The sequence below is a fragment of the Xiphophorus maculatus genome, chromosome 20 (genome assembly GCF_002775205.1).
Source record: "Xiphophorus maculatus strain JP 163 A chromosome 20, X_maculatus-5.0-male, whole genome shotgun sequence".
In the NCBI taxonomy this organism is placed as follows: domain Eukaryota; kingdom Metazoa; phylum Chordata; class Actinopteri; order Cyprinodontiformes; family Poeciliidae; genus Xiphophorus; species Xiphophorus maculatus.
The window spans coordinates 13528311-13550332 of NC_036462.1; the positions used below are offsets into that span (position 1 = coordinate 13528311).

Consider the following 22022-nt stretch of genomic DNA (forward strand, 5'->3'; position numbering starts at 1 on the left):
AAGCTCATTATAGAAACCCAAAACATGATTTTTATTATTTATTTTATAAAACATCCATCAATTTGCTACAGTTACCCAATCAATAGAGGGACATGGGGGGGACTGGTTTCTCTATTAATCATTAGGTAAGAGGCAGGATGCACTCTGAACAGGCAGCCACAGAGGCAAACGACCACACAATCATAACTGAGGCCAATTTTGAGTGGCAAGTTTCCTTTTCATGTCATTGGATGGTGGGAGAAAACCCACACAGGAATTGATATACCAAAGTTCACACAGAAAGCCTGAAGCTGGGATTTGAACCCAGGACGCAGCTGGGAGGCAACCGTCCTCACAAATGACTCTTTGTTTGAATCGTCAAATTGCTCTGAGCTTCAAGTAAAATGAAACCTCTGAAAACGTAATTTTGACAGACTTTATTTTTCAAGTATGTTGGTTCTTTCCAGTTAATGATAGAAAATAAAACCACAAAGCATTGCAACAGATCATGCTCACAACCCTCTCTAGCTGAGCTCAGAGGTATTTGTAGTTACTCATTCATGAAAGGCATTGTTGTAACTAAATATAAACCACTGCTGCGATCCAGCATTGTTTTAACTGTAGGATTCAGGTCCTAAAACTGTGAAACAATGAAGCGTTTGAAGGCTTTTTGACTTGAAAGGAGATCATACAGTTAAAACATGCTTTTAAAAAACCCAGGAAAAAGGATATGGAAAGTTTTACTCCTGTAGTCAATGATATGTGTAGAGAAAAACTGCCTTTACTCTCAGCTACAACGTTTATGTATGCTAACAGTTTTTGCATACTATAAATGTTCATTTTGCAGTATAGAAAACAAAATTATTATGCAGTGATAATTAAAATCACAGAAGCCCCAGAGAAAGTAAACTGAACTGGAAAGATAAGATTGGAGGTATTTGGAAGCAGCAGCAATAAATGAGTAAAGAACTTCTACTGATTAAACTTTCTAGAACATCCTCCCCTGCCTCAAACGGAAATGTGTTCATGGACACAGGCCAAAATAAGAATAGAGACAAACACTTCTTAACGGCTACTGTGTGAGGAAGGATTCCAGTTCATTCGCTTCTAACTTCCTTCTCAGCAAAGTTTCATGTTAAGCATTCCAGAGATCTGATGGGAACTACTTAGCTGCAAAAGATTAACCTATGGGTGTGTCTCATACAGATTATCTGGAGCCTGTCCACTTTGCTGTAACTGAACGAACGTGACGTTGATTGGTGTATTAATAACTATCTTAATGTTAGGGACAGAATTTTAGAGGGTTTTAGTAATCAAGAAATTTAACCACTGACCATATGGTCTGTAGGTGGAGCGGAAATAAGTAAAAAACTATGATGATCAATATTACAAAAATATCTTATTTCTGAGCAACTGCAATTATAAAAAATGTGTTTAAGTAAAATAATGTGTCACATACCTTGCATGCAAGCTAATAATGGCCTAATGTCATGAGTTTGTAAAAATCATATGGGTAAAATGGCTCCCGTGTTAGCAGAAGGTGTGTTGGGTATTTTTGAGATAAGATTCTAAAAATAATAAATAAGGCAAAACCAACCTAATTACAGTCAGTAAATCCACATAAACACAGTTTAAAAAGTATGACTTCTGAAAACATTTGTGGCGAGTCTTATTTGCAATGTGACGAAGCAACCTTACGGCTTTAACAGCCCACAAGAGGATCTAGGTAAAGTATATGTTGGAGTGAAAAGATTCCATTTGACCTACCTGCTGCTAGACATAACGTCATACAGAAATATACTTTTTTTAAAAAGCTTCTTCCCAAATTACAAATATTGTCTCAAATTTTTTGCAGCCTTTAATGGTTTTAGTTAATTATTTTTCTGTCTTAGAAAAATATGAAAGTTACAAAACCTTTACACTTCCAAGTACAATGTGATTGCTTTGTGGCTTGTTGTTGTTATGGTTCCAATTATATAAATATATATGTTATATTTGAAATTTTTATGTGTGCAACACAATTTATTTCTCTTAAATAGAATAAGTCCACCACGTGAAGATTAAAAAAGTGTGATTACTGTGATGTAAAAAGGTATATCCTTTATTTCATCTTCCAGTATCTCTGCTAGTTTAACCTCACATTTATAAAACGTAAAATAAAACTTGACATGAATGATATGACAATTGTGCATTTGCAAGTAGGATGTATCGTTAGCAGTCTCCATTAAAAAGAACTCAAATAAATGTGAATTTCTTTTTTATTGAATAATACTGTTCAACTTTTTTTTTAATGAAGTTGAACTGAGTTGCATATTTTCAAATGTGTCAATATTATGTTTTTGTTCTTCGTTTTACAATACACAATCCATCCCACGTCTTCCTGTATGAAATCTGAATTGTGATCTCGGTCAAAGAAATGTCAAAATAAAATAAGTACATCAAGCTTCACAATAAGGGTCCCATTTCTTAAGAAACTCATATGAGCTACTGATGACACCTGGTGGTCAGAAGTTGCTAGATGTTTCGGTGATAAAACTTACATTTATTGACTGGTTAAAGCTGTTAAAAATGGTGCGAAAAGGTCTTATATTTTAATCTAATTTACGTTATTCTGCTTGCTGATCAAATGTTAGACTTAAAAGTACCTTACTGTAGGGCGTCTCCTTTAAGAGCACGGACCAACGGTCTCAGCGCCCAATCGCGGCGCGTAAACTGAAAGTGTTGTTGTTAGCAACTAGCTGTTAGCTTTCAGCTAATGTTAGCAAACCGAAGAGCTAACGGTGCGAGACATTTGATTATCTCAAGCGAATTAAAGTTGAGTTAACCTTTAGTCATTTAAGTAAGTGGAACAAGTCTTATCCAGTGTGTGCCTTCAACAAAATCAAAAATGACTTCTGCACTGGTGAGTTTGGCTGTTTTGCACTTTTTACTAGAGCAACGGAGGTGAAATGAGTTTCATATTTGTAGTGTAATATAGTTTTTCGGGTAAAGTGAAAGGTTGTTTATAACGAACCTCTTGTTGAGTACACTTTACTGTATCATGTTTAATTAAACATTAGTTGCTATTTTTAAATTGTCAGATTGTTTTGTCCTACAATAGGTGTGAATGTGTCACACAGTATCTTAAAAATATTCGACAAATATGTAACAATATACGAATGTCACTCCTCCAACAAAACTGCATAAACTATGCGTTTTAAGAGAGTGCAACATACAGGCATGTAAATCTATATCAGTGTTGCATTAAATTGTGCAGTTGAGATACAATTTAGACTGGAAACTAAATTGTATCTAACTAAATATCTATCTAACTAAATTGTAAGTTACGTTTAAATGTCTTTAAACGTAACTTAAAACACATAAAACATATATATCAGTGGTGTTCAAAGTAAGTTTTTAAGTACCCTGCATGTTTAGTTCTTTCCCTGGTTCAAAACACCTCAAATGATGGTTCATTAGCAGGTCTTAACAGGTAGTTTAACCATTTGAATTACCTATGTAGGAGTAGAGACCTAAATCTGGCAGGACTGAAGGAGTCCCTTGAGGATTGGAAGTGGACACTCATGATTTAGATATTTAAAACTAATTGATTTTTAAGACTGTATGATTTGATAAGGCTGATATCAAATGTTGAGTTGCAACACTTGTCTGCTTGTTATTGTGGCCAGTTATGACATCATGTTAAACCCTGAAAAGTGTTATGATTGCTACAACTAAGATGGATCACAAACTAAAAATGTCATGATGAGCAAACCATCTTTCTGATGTGGTGACCCAAGGAAATTAGTTTGGTCATGTCATAATAAATTATTTATGAGTCAAAAATAATGTGCACAAGATGTTTCCAGGTTGTGCATACAGGTTAGTATGTTGGTAAGTATATTTTAGAAATGCTCAGATGATGTTAAATGACCACGTTTAGATCACATTGCACTTCTGCATATGCAGCTAACCTGTGGTGTAATCACAGCAAATCCTACATCAAACAACCTCGGATGGCTTTTCAGGATGCATTTAGAAGCTTACGCTTCTAAAATAAGAACAAAATGGGCAGGCGAAAGTCAAATGGGTGCTTCCTGTAATGTTCCCACTGTTCATGATTTACTCAGCTAATTTTCTTTATTCATGTTCAGTTGCTTGAAGAAAAATATGAAGACTTTGACTCTAATAATACAAAATTGCACAAAGTATTCTTTGAGCTTCAGGAAACTGGATAATAGTTTGTATGCAATAGCAGCACCTTTGTGCAATGTAATGTTTGCATCTAGTGTCTTTTGGTTACTATGTTTATTTGTATATTTGCTCTGTTTTTACTCTCTGGATCAGTGTCTCTAAAATAGTCCAAATGTATTAACTGGTACATCTGTATATCCACAGTATCTACAAAATCTGACTGAATCTTGAATGAGAAATTAAAATTCCAGGACTTAAAGTTAAATTGTAATGTTTTATGTTTGGGGAAAATGTATATTGCATACTTTAAGGTCTTTTAAGACCGATTAAACATTTGCATCTCTTAGATACACATAGAAGTGTTCCTGATTCCAGCTGCAATGATCAGTGTTGTGCATATATAACATTTTAGCAACAAGGGGATTTATTATTGTTTTTATGTTCTTGTATAGCTGCATTTCTTTACTCAAGATAATTATACAGGGAAAAATCTTACACCTGACCCACCCCTTTTTGAAACCACCTCATCAATTGCTACTTGCCACTTATGAGTTTCTATTGGTTAATTTGTTCTTCACCTCAGATTAGTAAATGTTCACATAATCTTACGTTAACTGTTGAATACATCGAAGGGAGTATAGGTATTATAATCCCGTTTTATAAACTTCTTTTAATATAATCAGTCAATATTGAAAAAGTATTTACCTTGTGAGAATTTGGTGTTATGTTAATGGGTGCCTCTCCCCAAGAGATTGTAAGTGCAGGATGCTCAGTAATATATTTCAAGAATGGGTTAGGAAATACCACTTCAAAATTTGTGTGTTGAAAGTGATAAGTAAACAAGAGATCAATAGAGAAATATACTGCTTAAAAGTAAGTCAATGGATAAGATATTAGTATACACCAACTTTATCGACAATAGTTTATTATCACATGTATAAAAACGTGAAGAGGATTTATGTTAAAAAAAAAGTGAACAAACTTCTTTTAAGTTCTTGTTTTTCATGGCTCTTGCCTCAACAACATACACTCTATGATAAATGTTCAGAAGTTTGTTCAACAGTCTCAGCTCTCGACGCCATATTTGTCAAAGTGTCTCATAATAATTCCCAGCTCCAGATCCACAGTCCCCATTGTTTCGGTGTGCAGTCTGTATCTGTCCGCTCCGCTGTATATCAGGTCGGGGTTGCGGAGTTGGGGACCTCCCCCGACAAACATTTGGGCCAGCTGCTCTTGCCAGGAGCCGAGCGGCCTCCAGGTCACGCAGCTTATCCGGTGATGTCCCGGGCTGGAAGGAACGTGGCAGTATCCGTACCCGTACAGCTGGCAGCGGCCGAACGAGTCCTGGTGCCACACCTGCAAATAGATCTTGGGCCAGCCTTGGAGACCTTTGGTCGCGTAGTGCAAATCAATCGGGTGACTCCAGTAGGCCTTGTCTCCGGTTTGAGGAATGTCCACCTGAGTCTGTCCCTCCTTTAGCCCGGAGAGAAGACGCCATGCTCCTCCCGTATGAACTCCCCATTTGCAAAATAGACTATTTTGCGGGAAGCCGCTGGCCCCAATGATCTGTCCTATAATGTGAAGCTCTGCCATTTTACAACTGTCCGCTTTAACCAGAACATGCGGCTCTTCAATTCCTCTTTTCACTTATCGAATAACGGCTAGCCTAACGGTTAGCGGTGGCTCTGGCTGTTCGGCTAACCTGGAAGCTAGCGAAACGTCTCCTTGGTAACCCGGGCTGCCTCCGTTAGACTGTTAGAAATTTGCCCTGAGTAAGGACTGTCAGGCTCAGGCAACGACTCTTTAGATCTGAATTAAAGTTTTTGGAACAGAATGGACACGTTATCTTTGTCTGGATTAGACAGATAATATTTTGTATTTCAGTAAACGTGTTCTTAAAGTTACTGCTAAATTGACAGATGATGGCTGGTTGTGATTGCATAAGTTAGATATTTCTACCTGGCAGATTAAGCTCAGGACTTATATTTGAAAATTTAAGTGTTTGATTTGGAGGTATATGTAAATAATTATTTATGGATGGTTGGAAAATAAATAATTTAAACATACAAATAAATTCAAACAATTTTGACAAACATTCAAATTTTAGTATTTATGTTTTCTCTCTGTTTCTAAAATTAAGCTTTGGAACTGGAAGATCAGAGTGAAACAGCGCCACACAGTGGGTTTTGTCTTGGCATCAAGTTCACCTGAAGATGAAGACAATTTCACTTATTAAACTCACAAGTAAACCATAATAAATTAGCTACTTTATATGTTATGATAATAAAGTAATTGCTCACTTGAGAATTTTATTTGCATGTGTCATTTTACTCAGAGTAAAGTACCTTCACTTAATTACATTTACCTCCCTGCACATAATATCCATTTACAAAATGAATATATAGCTTCACTTTTTTTTTTTTTAGTAAAGGGCTGTTTTAGAGTGATATGCTAAGTAGGACAGAAACAACAGCCAAGGTTCGTGCATATAATTGACATATTTTAATTTTACTTTTAACCACACCAATATCCTCAGTCATCATGCCCACTTTCTGTTTTAGATTTTTATTTTAGCTTGTATATTTTCTTTGTGTCCAGGTATTGTTTGATGGGTTTAAGGTTTTTTTGTTGACAGATGCCAGCATGTCTGATCAAATGGTTCTGTGTTTGATGAGGCATGTTCCTCCCCTCGTTCTTCTCTGGGTTATGTTCTCCTTCCTGTATAATCCTGCACATTAATGATTGCAGGAATCACTATACACTTTTTGAAGTTTATGAATGACTATTATTATTTGCCTTTCACAGAAAATGCATAAAACTATAACATTTTTAATGTTTTTAGCTCTTTTTCACTTACTCAATCCATCAGATGTTGTGATCTGTTTAGAATTTGTTTCTTATCGTATCAAACTTGATGTCTTTTTCTTATCAGTGTATGTTTATAAATAATCATTTTCTTTTTAACTTTTTTTAGTTACAGATTTAATTTTGTCATTTAATAGATTTCTGTGTTTCTCTCTCCACATAGTCGGATCCAACGCTTGAGAGACATTTTAAGGGTCATCGGCACACTGTGACCAGTGTGGACTTCAGCTGCAACATGAAACAGATTGGTAACTGCCTTATTCATATTTCAAATCATTTTTATGTCTGTACTGTTCACTGCGCTCTTGAACAATTCACTCAAGTGTGCTTCCCCGTCCTCCAGCTACAGGCTCTGTGGACTCTTGTGTGATGATCTGGAACATGAAGCCTCAGATGCGAGCGTATCGCTTTGATGGGCACAAAGAAGCTGTCACTTGTGTTCAGTTTTCTCCATCTGGCCACCTGGTAGCCTCCACCTCTAGAGACAAAACTATACGCCTTTGGGTGCCCAGCATGTAAGATTTTATGAAGCATCACTTTCTGTATTTTGCTACTCCTCTTTTATTTAAGTTCAACCTGAAACTACCACAAAGGACAATGCTGCAGAATAACTAAAACAATTTAATAAAGATGCAATTTTAGTAATTGCGAATCTTCTGCTGTGAACACAGAGCCCTGACCCCACCTGACTGCTTTACATTTAAGTGATGTGTGTGTGCAGGAAGGCAGATTCAACAGTATTCAGGGCTCACACAGCGACTGTGCGCTGTGTTAATTTCTCCGGTGATGGACAGACTATGCTGACATCCTCTGATGACAAGACCATCAAACTGTGGACAGTCCACAGACAGAAGTTCCTCTTCTCTTTCACCCAACACATGAACTGGGTCCGCTGTGCTAAGTATGACACACACATATACAATAGTTGGAGTTAAATATAATTTTCCATACAAAAAGTATAATGAGTTTATTTTTATCTATTTTTTAAATTATCCAACTAGTTATTGAGGGACGTTGCTTAAGTGATTTTTTTTCTTTCAGGTTTTCTCCAGATGATGGTTTGATTGTATCATGTAGTGACGATAAAACCATAAAACTGTGGGACAAGAAAAGTAGAGAATGCGTTCATACTTTTACTGAGCATGCTGGGTAAGGGCTTTCAATTAGAATGATGAATGTGTGAAGCTTTGAGAAAACATGTTGATGAACACATTTCTTACTTTGAAGAAGAAACTAAAAGCAGTAACTAAAACATTGTCTTGCACGTTGTGTCTTGAACTGATGCTTTAATGTCTGTTTTCCTCTGTCTTTGAAGTTATGCAAGCTATGTAGACTTTCATCCCAGTGGGACATGCATTGCTGCAGCAAGTACTGATACCTCTGTTAAGATTTGGGACATCAGAACCCACAAAATGCTTCAGCATTATCCAGGTAAAAACAGCCTCAGAACCCATCCTTTGTTTCAGTGAAATAACAGTTTGCATTCAGCCGTGACATGTTTCTAGCTGTATGAACAGTTTTAAAAGGTCCTAATATTTATGGAATAATTTTTGTGTTTTTTTTTTTTTTTTTCACTCCTAATTTTTCATAGCTATTACGCTTGAATAAGTGTTTACATTTTTGTCCATGAAATACAATTTGTGTTTATGACATAAATTGAAATAACATAATAAATAATTAAGATTAGGTCTGTACAGTAGACACTCCTGCATCCGTGGGGATTAGGAACCACAGCTACCCTTGAGTACTTGAGACCTCATATAAAGTGCTTAGAGACTTTCTTTTTGATTTATTGAGTTGCTTCTTTAATTATTGAATTGTAAGTCTTGTTTTCTGTCCTTAAATGAACCTCTTCTTAAGGACACAGCCTCTCTCTCTTTCATTCTCACTGTGCAGCCATTTAATCTCAGCTTCCAGCTTTTTTTCCAGCTAGAAGTTTCTAAGTCTTAGCAACGTTCATCCAGCAGGGGGACCCAAAGCTTTTAAATGTTTTCTTCTTGCCGTTTGTGAGATGAAGACATTTAAAAAACAAGATGTGATTTTAATTCAGAAGGATAACTAATTGTTTTCTGATGCATTGGTGTGTTTAAAACTGAGATGTCAAGGTTTTCTGTCTAAACTGTAGCTGAAGCAGTGTGATGCACCGCAGTCATGCGCTTATAAATGACTGATCTGCTGATGTGTGTTTGAGCGAAGTAAAGAAAAACTGTTGCTGTAAAATACCTGATTTTATCTCTAAAGATTGTATCGCTAGTTTAAGTCCACAGATGCACTGCTGCAATACGTAACTAGCACTAAGGACAAACCATACATGGTAATCTTTTGTATCTTTTTATAAAATACGTTTTAATTAGGTAAAGAAAAAAAAGAATACTTTTCTGATTAGCTAATTTTTTTAAAATATCTTTTCATGTAAATTATTCTTATTGAGATAGAGGTTTTGAGTGATGTAATGATCCCCCTATATTGATTCATCTCAGTATTTTGTACTTTCAGAAATCTCGTTGCACTTCACTTATTTAGTCATTTTTGACATCCGTGTTCAGATTTGAACTGCAAATAATTATCCACTTCCTTCCCTTCAGTCATCCAGACCCTCAAAATAATGATGCATAGTTACTGAAAACTGTTCTGTTGGATTATTTGAGAAAACACAATAGATTTTCCTTTTATTCTGCTCTTAAAAATGGTCAGTAAGACTAGTGTGTACACAGCATGAACATTTGTTCTTAAATGTTTACCCTTCATTCTTGATTTCACACCAAGAAAGCACTTTTGGGAGGAAATAAAAGTAGGAATATGCAAACCTCTTTAAACAGTGGAAGTTTGTCTCAGATGGTTAACTTGTGTTTTCTTTAAGTTTGAGAAGGTCCTTAAATTTGCACAATGATTAAACTACACAGACTGAAGCCTGATAATATTTTAGAGATGATTACTATGATGTTTTTTTATCATAGAAATTCCATAATTTAAAGAAGATGAGCACATGCTCAAGGAAGTATTTAACATAAAAGAACATTAGTAAATGTGCATTTCCTGCTATAAGTTCTGTGTGTTTTGTCTTTTACAGTCCACAGTGGTGCTGTGAACAGTTTGTCTTTCCATCCTGGTGGTAATTTCCTAATTACTGCATCCAGCGACTCCACAATGAAAATACTGGACCTGGTGGAGGGAAAGCTATTGTATACACTACATGGACATCAGGTACACAGACACGCACACCCACACACGCACACGCCCGCTCCACTGCTATCCTGTAGGCTTAGTTGTTTAGAGTACCTTCAGGACAGGTTGAGTTTTTCTTTTTTTTTCCTCCAGAGGTTTTGAAAAGAAACGCAGGGAGGGTTATGCTGGTCCGAACTGTTACGTGTGTTTGACATCTCCAATACGAATGTTTATCTCTGCTTAGGTCTGTGTGCATTTGAGTGTGTGCGTATGATGCCTTTTTTGTATTTGTTGTATTTTAGTACTTGCCTGGCAAGCAGGCAGCCCACTCAGGATGACTCATCTCATGGTTGTTGGAAGGAAACAGAACTGTTTCTGCCCCCGTTTCTCCAGATCATGTCTCTTCCTTCTCCTTCTCTGGTTTTGTTGTGTTGAGTTTTCAACTGAGACAACTCTCTTTCTCTCTTTTCCACCTTCGTAATGACCCTAGTTTTCCTTTTGGACCTTCTGCATCTTTCTGTCCCACATCTGATGCACTCACATTGGCTGCCTGGAGTAGCTGGCCGGGCGGCACGCTGACTGTGTCTGTTTGTTTGAACAGCTGATGGACTGGCTTGCTGGCTGGTTGTGGAAATCGGTGGCTTGCCAATACCACATGTGGTCCATCTGTTTATCTATCCCCTCGCACACTTTGCCCGTCTTTCATTCTGCCTTTTTTTTTTTTTTTCCCCTTTTCACCTGTGTTTCTCTGCAGTCACTTGCCAAGATTCATCTTTTGTTGGGATGAAGAAGCTTTTTTTGTCCTCTCTTCCCACCTCCAGATTTGTCATCTCCTGTACTTTGTCTCAGTTTCTGTTGTTCTATTTAGCTCTGTGGTGACACCACCAATCTGTTGGTGCCGGGACCACTCAGAGCGCTAATTGTCTCTCCTGCTGCAGATCGAGAGATGGGAGAGAACCCCATCTGTTCTGCGTGGGTGTCTAGGTTGGTGTGTTTGTGTCTGGTTGCATGTGTTTGGCTGCATACATGTTGTTCATATGAAACCATGTAAGTGATTTGCCGTTGGACCTGATTAACGTGTTGCTTACCCAGGCGGAGGAGGATTCTACCTGGCTGGAGATGAAGTGAGCTACTGAAGGTCTATTTTGTGTGTCTGCTTTAATATAAACCTAAATAATATTTTAGAATGATTGTTTTATTTGCTTGTGAATTCATTGCCAATTATTTTTTTGAGACATTTTAGAATGACATTCATTTACTTCTTTTGTGATGTAGTTGGTAAGGATTTCAAGTGCCATTATGCCTTGGAAAAAAAAGAACTACAAGGCCCATAATGCAACACTGCAAACAGCACTGGAGGTTACCAGATATTCTCCGAATTTCCAAGGCCTAATTCTGCCCTTAAAACTTTTTATTATTGTTTATATATGGAATAAGAATCAAAATATTCTTGTAAGTTTAATATTGCTATAGAAAAGGTTTCATTTTAACAAGGGTTGGCTTCAAAATAGGGATTTTATCAGTAAGTAGAAGCCTACCATCAATAACTATGTTAAAGCTTAGTTTAAAAAGGAGTTGAATTTACATAATCTGGGAGAAGAAGGTTAGATTTCTGAGCTGAAAAGCACCAACATAATTTCATAAAGTTATATTTAACTCACGGCTTTATATATGAGGTTGTGTGCTATAAGCAGGACTTCTGTTTCATGATGTAGTTGGTCATGCTGAGGTGAAAATGATTATTATTTTAATATGTCCAAATACCCTGCAAAAATCTGTTGTAGTTTTGGTAAGGCAACATAATGTATGCATGATTCAGATTTGTAGGGTTTATGTGCATCTATTTCTTGGAATTCTTTAAAATTGGCATTTCTAAGAGAAAATTCATAACTTTTACGTACTTAAATGAAACGTGAAATACTAGTCCCACTAGTAAAGACATGGGTTCATGGAGGCAGTGTATGGAACTAATTACAATATGCAACACACTGTGCTGACTGTTGTGTTACTCAGCATTTGTGTCTGGTTTTCAGTCTACGATTAACCTATAGCCTATAGAACTCTGTAACTAACGCAAACCTCTGGAAAATGACTATATAATATTTTTTAATTCAATAAAAATAGAAATGTTTTTTTGATTTTTAGAGTAATAGAAACTATAAGGTTTTGGTTTTATTGTTTGTGTTTATTCCAGCTGCTTTGGAACATGAAGAGTATGTAATTGTTATGTGCATCATTCCTTTTTAGACGGGACCATATGGGTTCTGTCTGGTTGCTGTAATACTTGCTCTTGTATCACAAGACAAAATGGGCCATTTAGGTTCATTGTTGTGTGTGTGTGTGTGTGTGTGTGTGTGTGTCCATGGCAAGTGCCAGCCTGGCAGCACGCATTAGTCAGAGCAGAGACAGAACATGCTGTCTGTCAGACCGTCGCGTTGCCATAGCACTGCTCTCTGCTTCTCTCAGGTGCTTCTGGGAAACTATCCTCAGCCAGACCGACCTGTCTGGGTGCCAGCTGCAGGACACAGCTCCTCCTTTTTTTCCCCTCTTAACAGCCTCCATGTTCTTGCCATTTTTCATGTCTTTTTTTCTTTTCTTTGAATACAAAATGGTTTATCAAGTAATGTGGGATTTTTTTAGTTTTAGAACTGCTTTTTCAGTTTCCTGTAGCAAGCCTAAGTCCTGATATTTGAATTCAATTATTTATTTATTTAAAAAAAAAAATTGTTTGCTTGGACCATTTGTGACCCAATGTTAGTCTTTATTGTTAGTTGATTTTATTAATAGCTTAGCTGTAAGCCTTCATACTGACCTGTCCTCTAAACACACACATTCACACATACGTACTCCCACTCTGGAGATTATGTTCTCATCTCTTTCCTTTTTTTGTTTGTTTTTGTTTTGCATGAAATAAAGTCAATTTCTGTTTGAAACAGTTCTTGGATTTAAATTTGATTCAAGGTGCTCTTTTAACAGAATAGTGAATGAACTGGATGTAATGCATGCATAAATAAAAAACATGTTGGATCTGTTGTGTTTTCTGTAATAAAGTAGATAGTTTATTGTTATGTTTATTACGGTTTAAACCAGAAGGTTACATTCACTGAATAAAAGGCTTTTTATTCCTCACTGGCTGAATTAAACCAGTCCAAACTTCTCATGTTTTAGGTCAGTTAGAATTACCAAAATTATTTATATTTGCTAAATGCAACAATAATGAGAGATATTTATTTATTAATATCTTAAAAATTAGAATAAATTAGGTTTATTGGCTTAATAATTTAAAATGATTTTATTTTAATAAAGAAAAATGGCTATTCAAACCAAACTGGCCCCATGTGGGAAAACGAATTGGGCCCTAAATGTTTATAGGTGCTTTTGCAATGTTAGATTTATTTATTCAATCTGATCTCCATCTTGTAACGATGCTATAAAAATAGTGACCCAATTAATGACTGCCTTACTGAATTTTTTATGTTAATGTTAATATTGTACATTGTGTTCCTTGTTTTATTGCCTGGCAAAACTGAAATTCCTCAATTATATCTGTCAATGCCCAGACCTGCTCATTGTAGGTGGAGGTGTTGCGTTGTTGTAGTTGATTCAGATTCCATGTTTTGTTGGAATGATGTCTTATTACTTAAGCTTTTCATTAAATCAATACAAACATCAATTGTTTGATGTTCAGTTAGACAACCTTTATGTATTTTGTTAAAAACAAGAGCGTTGCTGATGTTAAAAGATCATGATTTTATTGTCTTATTTGTATTTTATTACCATGTTAACTCACTTTTCTATCTTGTCTTGTGGGTTTTCTCTAATCCAGGGTGCAGTCACATGTGTGGCCTTTTCTAGAGCGGGGGATTACTTTTCATCTGGAGGTTCTGACGAACAGGTGAAGGTTTATTCGTCTGATTTTTTTAAGACTAGATTTCATACTATTTGGCTAATAGAAAAAGGCATCAGAAACTATACTGAACTAATTTCTAAAATTTTATTGTGGTGTATAAATCAATATACAATAATTTATGTTTTTACAGGTTTTGGTGTGGAAGAGCAACTTTGACGAATGTATTGAAAGCAGTAATGGTGTCAAATCGCAATGTAAAAGTGCAGCGAGTTCACAGTCTCGGCCAGCCAGTTCAACAGCTCATCTTCATTTTAACTCACAACCGCCTGTCCTCAACAACCAGGTAAGGCAAAGAACAACTTCTCTTCTCATTCACAGTGTTGGTAGGAGAAAGGACATGTAAAGGTATATTCAGCAGTTAAAACGTCCAGCTTGGAATAAAACCCCAGCCTCAGCTGTAAAGTACGTTTTAGCTCCTTTGTTTGTTTTTATCACTTGGCTGCTGGTTTTTGCCATTTGAAGCCAATTTTAAGCTTGTGTTTTATTTAAAGCCACATCATCAGTAGCCTCAGCAGCCAATGGTGTGGGGAATAGAGTAGTTTGTTTTTCAGCAGAGCATATATTAAAGCAAGGACGGATCCACTGCTCATTGCGCATCCACTCATTGTTTGTGGTGCCTTGAATTAGTCCACTTTGGTGAATGCCATTGTAGGTTTAAAAAGCTAATAGTTAAATTTAAAATTCAAATTTATCATAACTTAATTAGTTTTTATCCTTAACACAATGAACACATCAGAAACACTAATTTCACATTTCAGTTTTTATTTCTGAACACTTTGAGCAGGTGTGTAGTTGAGCTTTTAACATTTACCGGTAGGTAACTTTTTAAATGTTAGCACAACTTAATGTCTAACTTTATGATGGTCTGTTTGAGGTTAACCACATCTCTCTCTCCTAATCCTGATTTTTTTCTTTAATTCACAGGTTAAGTTTTCACTATATTCATGTTTTTTTTATTATTGTGCATAAATGAGCAGAGATAGACTGCAAGTCCGACTGTTTTGTAAGAGTCCTGGACAGGCAGAAATCACTACATTCCACAGCCAGCAACTGTAGGGGGCGCTAGTACAGTAATTTGAGCACAAAAAACCAACAAAATTAAGGATAATAACAGCACTTAATTAAAATCTGAATCTGACCAACATGAACATAAAGGTCAGCATGAACATTGAAATGGAGATGGACTAAATTGACCATGTTTATCCTGTAAGGTAAACCGGTGCAATATAAACAAACTGAGTTTAACTTAGTCAAATTGAATACAGCTTTGCGTTTATGCCTTAGTTTCATAGAAACCTGCAGGTTCACTGCCAATGTTACTTTATCCCTAAAAAGAAGAATTGAACACAGACTCCAGTTTGTCTGAAAACCTCCCTGATGTCCAAAAGACAAGATAATTTCCCTCATGCTGTTCATGAAGAAAAAATTGCTTTTGAGGCCATGTCATGTGTATCGTAGCTTATGACACCTAAATACCCACTTGGACGCCATGTGATGTCTTCTCTCTTGTTCCTTGCCGCCTCTGCCCGTTGGCTGAAGAGTTTTGAAGGGGTGTGGGGTTCTTTAGTAACAAAAAGGCTACATTATGCTTCTTCTGCCCAGATCTGGTGAAAAAGTGTCATGAAACAGGCATTTGAAGATGATTTGTAATCAGAATTATGTGTACACTGACCTAAAATGGGCTTTGGCAGCCTGAGTGTGAAGCTTTTAATATCTTTGAAACACTTTTTCTTATCTAATATTTTTCGTGGAACCCTTGAGATACTTTTTGTTCTTCTCTATATGGCTGTTTTTTTCGCTCACTGAGCTGTGAAAGCAAGGCTGTAAATTGATTTTAATAGCTCCTCAGGTTGGCAGTTATTATTACTGATGAGTCTGAAAGATAACAAAATGGCCAGCTGGATCATATGGAGAAGGTGGAGTCACACAATAATTTAGCATGTTCTTGAGGATTCATGTGTTTGTGTAAAAGAGTTGACCTTTTTTATCTGTGAAATGTTGTTTTCTAAATCAATCTGAAGCATCAGCACTAATGGAAAGGCAGGATTTGCTTCTGCTTTATGAAAATAGAACTGATGTTGCTATTTGTTTTGAATCTTTCTTTGTCAGAAGACAAAAAGTAGAAGAAAAACTAATTTAAAACAGCTTCAGTTGTTTTATTGACAGTTTCAGATTTTAAATCTAAAACTGTGAGCTCTTCCCTACAGGTAGAGGCTGTAATTTGTGGTGATAAAACAGGAGGTTAATGATTTATTGTTCCAACATATCAGCACTTGCTTCTAGAAATATTTTGAAGGAACTAAGGCGACAGTAGGGACATTTTGTGGATCTGTTTGCAAAGTATATCTACTTTACCGCTGTTAACACAAAACACTTTTGCAGTTAAATTTTTTTACTCAAGTGTGTGATTGTAGTGCTTCAGTAGCTTTGTATCTTGTTCTGCATCTGCATTATCTTAATAGAGAATGCATGCATGTCTCTGAATGCTTGTGTTTTACTGTGGTTCTTCTTGTTAGGTCTCACATTGTTTTCATTTGGTTTTGACTGAAATAAGAACCAGATTTTTTGTGGAGTTCTTTGTTTATATGCTGATATGGAGGCATAAACCATTTACTCCCGCAGTTTGTGGTGTTTCATTTGTAATTGGAAGTTGGAAAGTCAGAGAACAACAGCCAACTGGCCAATTTATTATGGCTCCTGCACGTATAAAATGTCCATTGTTGCAGAAATGCACTGGTTATGTACACTTTTGATTTTTCTGTTGCATTAAACCAATAGCACAGAATAGAATGGAATACTTTTTTCATTTAAATTTCCATAACAATGAGATTGAAGTGCATCTTTTGACTTGTAAATAGAATAAACTAGAAAAGAAATATCCTTTATTGTCCCAAAATAAAGGAAATGGAGAAACTTCTACGCAAAAGCAGCAACATGGCAGGCATTTACAACAAATAGACTCACACAAAGATAAAATTTATAATATATAAAAACAGAATATGAAATAAAAATACTGTACAGTAAAGGAAACATTTCCTTTAGACCTTAAACCGAAGAATCATCCAATACAAACAAAAAAAGGCTATGGAATACAAACAAAAATTTCCAGTAAATGAGAATGTATTTACTATAAAAGTAGAGAAGAATGCACACATTTGTACACACTTCCTGCACAATCCCCACTAAAATCATATTTTTAATAGTTATTAATTGAAATAACCACTTTTGTGATAAAATCTATAATTAAACCTGTTTTTTTACCTTATGTTTTCTACCTGAATATGTTCCATCACACAGTTCTGTTCAGCCTTTAGTTGTGAACAGGTTCCCTTAGAGTTTTAAGGGGAAAGAAAAGAGAGAAATACTTTGTTTATATTCTACATACTTGCTTGCACAATTACCAAATGCTACAGATTTTACATCTTCCAACTGTGGGCTCAACTCAGCTGTGATGAAACTTCTAGATTTAAATTTCAACTTAAGTGGAAAGTTGAGTGCAACATAAGATCCCTATTTATTAACCTGCTTTATGCTTAAATAAAACAGTCTTGAATCAGAACATTGTTTGCTTATCTGTAACCCTAAATGCAACAGAAAAGTGTCTTTCCTCAGAGGGATTTTTGAAACTTTTTCAGGAATCAAAAAAATAAGTTCAGTTGATCTTAGGTGCTCATAACTATCTGCGATTACAGAAATATTGATAACTGAAGCTCTAAAGAACTTTTGATGCCAATAAGGTCAGGGATTATACTAGAAGAAATGTTAATAAGGCAAAGGATCAAGAAGATAGACTGGGTTCTTTAAACTTAAATAGTTTATAAAAGTGACTTTTATTTAATCTTTTTTCATGGATTCAGTGACAGCCTTTGGCTGAGTAGTTATAATAATAGGGTGAGCTCAGCCTAGAGGCCAAAAGCTGCCTACATTTATCTTTTATGTATAATTTATTCATTCATAATTTATCATTAATAATACTCCTTTTTCTCGAATATTGCCAGTCATTTCTTGCCTTAGAGGAAGAACAGGAAAAAGACTTTGATGACTGATATGTCAACAAGTTTAAACATAAAGAAGAAATCTAGTATAACAAAGTCATGTTTTATAACTTTTTCTAATAAAACATTGTACAGACTGAAGATGTGTACAAGGGGCTTTTATTTTAACAATGCTGTGTGATCATCAGCTTACAGGAGTATTTCAAACTTAAATTTTGTGAAAAAGCTTTATTTTTTTAAACTCTTTTTAATGTAAAAATGTAGAACATGCACATTAAATGCAGAAGAGTTATTTTAAGTCTTTCAATGAACTTGATTTACATCTTACAGCTAAAAACCCTCCAACATTCACTTTTTCAGAAATAATAAATATTCCCAAAAATAATTTTTAATACAGAACTGTGATCTTTCAGCAGTGTAAATATACTGTTCCTTCCTGAACAGTATGACTGCTGGACGTTGCCATGGTCTTCATAAAAACATAACTTTGTTTACCAGCATTTATCTGAGCGTAGTACAAGGATGAACCAGACATGTTGAGGTCCACAGTTCTCTAGATATCTTGGCTGCTTTCTTTAGATTTTTCCATGACGTTACACAAGAGAGCATTGTAACATACTGTACATCCACAAGTGTCCCTCCAATTAACATTCGTGTTGTGAAATAACCAGTCAGAAACACACAAACAGATTACTTCATCGTCTAGCCTTTCCAAAAATTGTTTAAAGGAATACCGGTAGTATTTTTGGTGTATGGAAGCTTACTGAATTTCAAGAAAGTAAATAAAAAATAAATTGAACTCTTAACTATTTTTGGTAATTTGGCAAATTTAAGTCAATTAGTAACTCTAATTGTCAATTAGTAACTCTAATTGACTTAAAACAAGAAATTTAGTCTGAGTTATTGTTAGGCAGTGAGAGTAATGTCTTTTAATAACTATGTGTACAGTAATTTGTCAAATTTTGTGAGATACTGAATATTACATTAGACCAGTAAAAATCATCTTTAAATCAGAAATGTGGGTTTAGTGAAAGATATGTTTTATACCTGCTTAAAGGTTATTCCCAAATTGTATTTTTAATCTGACAAATGAGCCTCATTGGAACCCATAATTTATTGAACAAAACTTCTTATATGACTTATTCATTTATTTTATTTATTTTGTTGGGTTGATACTCTAACTTAATAAAATAGATCTGCATTCAATAACTCATAGGTGTTTTTATTCTACAACTCCAGCGTTATCAGTATAATATAAATAAAATCCCAGATTTAACAGGAGTTGACAAATGACACAGTAAACCTGTAAGTTCTAAAAAGAAGCTAATTTCATCTTCTGTTCTCTCTAAATGAAATTCAGAGGGTTTTATGTGCTCATCTGTCACTTTGATTGACGTAACATAGCAGGTTTATGTGTAATTTATGGTCACCTTACCAGAAACACGAAAGTCCATTTGTTGAAAACAACAAACCAGATTCAAAACCAAGTCTGTCCACCTACAAACTGAGAAAGCATTTGGCTGATTCTGGTCATCTTTCTCTCCTCGCTGCAGCAAATCTTAATTTGCCGCAGCTTTTTTTCATGAGAACATGCATGCATTGATGTGTGCGAGTGCCAACCATTGCTGACAGGCAGATCAGCTCCTTCTGATCACATTGGCTCCAGCCCTCCCTTCCTTCTTTCCCTCCGTCTCCAGCTCCACATCTGGGTCTTTTTCTCGCTCACGTGTGCTGACAGACGAGCTGTGCTCTCCTAGCAGGCTTCTCCCCACGGCTCAACACACACACACATACTGTATGTAAGAACCACCACAGTGTTCAGCTTTAGGACCTGGAATGGATAGAAGGGAAATTCATCTCCTTAACCCTTATTTTATGTAGGGTTAGGTTATTTTTTCCCTTGAAAGCATTGTGCAGCAGTAAAACAGTACAGCTATACTGATCAGTTTGGTGCAGGTTTTTTTGTGCTGTGTAGCTTCAAGGTGCAGGCACAGAAAAGGCAGGTGGTATGATTTTGACAGCAGGAGTTGAATGCATTTGACAGCAGGAGGTAAAGAGAGAGGCAGGAGTTGTGATGAGGGACTGTTGAAGACAGGATAACAGTGAAGGTAAAATAATGGTCTGGTGAAGGGAAGGAGCAACAGTGTTGTTCTGGCAGAGGGGGAGATGACGGTAGAGGTAAGCCGGGGGAGCAGGTAGACAATACAGGAACAAGTCATGCAACACCATAAGGAACCAGAGCTGGCAATGGTTTATACATGTTAAAGGATGGACAGTCAAAGAGAAATTATAACAAATAAGGAAGGAAATGACAGAAGGAAGAGTTTAGAGAAACATGGAGAGAGAAATGCGAGATACTCCATCCCTTATTGAATCTTTAACTATCGTTAGTTCCTGAACCACAACTGGCTTAAATAAAGAAAGAGCCTCGCTGACAGTTTTTCATAAAATGTTTGCTCAGCTGTAATTAACTGAGTTGAGCAGCTGGTGAAAATGTTTGTCTTCATTCAGGGGTGATATTATGAAGTGCATTTATACTTACACACACGCCTACCAGCTTTTCCTGTTTGATCAAAAGAGAAATATTGTCCAATAGGAGAAGATGAAAACTGACACTTTCCATAGTCGTTAAACCAAAAACAAACAAACCTTTATTTGGAACTCAAGTAGAATATTAAAATATTCCCCTGGACCTTTAGCATGAATATACAGTTGCACCCTATTTTTTTAACTCCTACTGCATATTAGATTTATTATCAAAGTATATGAAAAAAAATTTCAGGTGTTTGCAATAAACAGATTGGAAAAGAACAAACAGCTGGGCAATAAATTGATTTGATCAATTAATTGAATTTTCTGTTTTTGAAAGTTAAATTTTTGGAAAATCTGGATTTTTTTTTTCCACCAACAAATTTCTTGGGTTTTCAGAGTGATGTTAACCTACCCGGGAACTACCATTTTGTTTGACAAGCTTGTTTTTAGATCCCATTTATTTCTACCTAGCAACACTATTAAATTTGGTCAGCTGGTTTTACAGCTGTAACTTCTGCACAATGGCTGGTGGTAAATATGAGTGTTTTGTTGATGTACCATCCAGAAACCACTTTCTGAATTCTTGCTGGTTGTGCAGGAGTCTCCACTTATGCTTTTCAAAGATGTACGGTTGTAAATTGTGGATCTGTTTGCAGTAATTTTCTTTTCTGAGTGTAAATGTTGAGTGAGGGAGTGTGGCCGCCAGCAGCTTATTTGAATTCAAAGTGACAAGAGGCCTTAAAACAGCTCATTCTGAAATTAGCTCAAAATAGGCAGAACTGACCAGACAAAGATCTCATTATCTAAGAACAAAAATATAATGAATATGTTTTGTATAGCCCGTACACCTGTCCTAACCTTTTCAAGAAAGCATAAAAGCTCACATTTAAGGGAAAGGATTCTCAGTCATGAATAGCTGCCACTGAAGAGTCAGGTGGTCAAAAACCCTTGATAGACCGCAAGAAACCTACAGGAAGATTTGGTGGCAGCTAACACTGAAGTTACAGTTTTCACAGTGAAGCACATACTGAATGCTGAAGAGCTCTGTGTTTGACCTAAAAGCACATAAAAAGTCAACTTCAATTTGTGCACAACTATATAAATAAACCCAAGAGGTGTATTTATATCGTTTTGAGGGATTCTGTGCTGTGAAGCTATTAATTAACTCTGGAACTTTGTGAGCCTTTGGATCAGTGGCAGGTCTTGAGGAGCCAGATTGGAGTGTACTCTGAAAAGAACGCCATGCCTCAGTGATGCTCTGGGGCTGCTTTGCTCTGTTAGTCACTGGAGACGTGTTGAGGGCAAGATGTGTTCAATTTACTGTCAGGAGAAATGCGATGCTGTCTTTGAGGAAGCTGAATCTCGGGAGCCATTGGACCTTCAAACAGGACAGTGACAACAAG

General features: G+C 36.1%; 2 protein-coding genes across 2 annotated transcripts in view; one reads left to right on the top strand and one right to left on the bottom strand.

Annotated features, from left to right (window-relative positions):
• The first annotated feature begins 2574 nt into the window (after positions 1-2574).
• Positions 2575-22022, top strand: part of poc1a (POC1 centriolar protein A) — a 29475-nt gene continuing 10027 nt past the window's right edge. Inside the window, exons 1-9 of the mRNA XM_014475912.2 lie at positions 2575-2881; positions 7181-7265; positions 7361-7532; positions 7739-7918; positions 8059-8166; positions 8333-8448; positions 10088-10221; positions 14009-14077; positions 14223-14375. Of these exons, the coding sequence (XP_014331398.2) occupies positions 2867-2881; positions 7181-7265; positions 7361-7532; positions 7739-7918; positions 8059-8166; positions 8333-8448; positions 10088-10221; positions 14009-14077; positions 14223-14375 (1032 nt within the window). The 5' untranslated portion in view covers positions 2575-2866. The remainder of the gene's footprint in view (positions 2882-7180; positions 7266-7360; positions 7533-7738; positions 7919-8058; positions 8167-8332; positions 8449-10087; positions 10222-14008; positions 14078-14222; positions 14376-22022) is intronic.
• Positions 5067-5903, bottom strand: b9d2 (B9 domain containing 2). The gene has a single exon (XM_005796968.3). The coding sequence runs from the start codon at positions 5743-5745 to the stop codon at positions 5218-5220; it is 528 nt and encodes a 175-aa protein (XP_005797025.1). The 5' UTR covers positions 5746-5903; the 3' UTR covers positions 5067-5217.

Bases quoted from the DNA above. Each gene is read 5' to 3' on its own strand.
- b9d2 (XM_005796968.3), bottom strand. From the start codon at position 5,745: ATGGCAGAGCTTCACATTATAGGACAGATCATTGGGGCCAGCGGCTTC.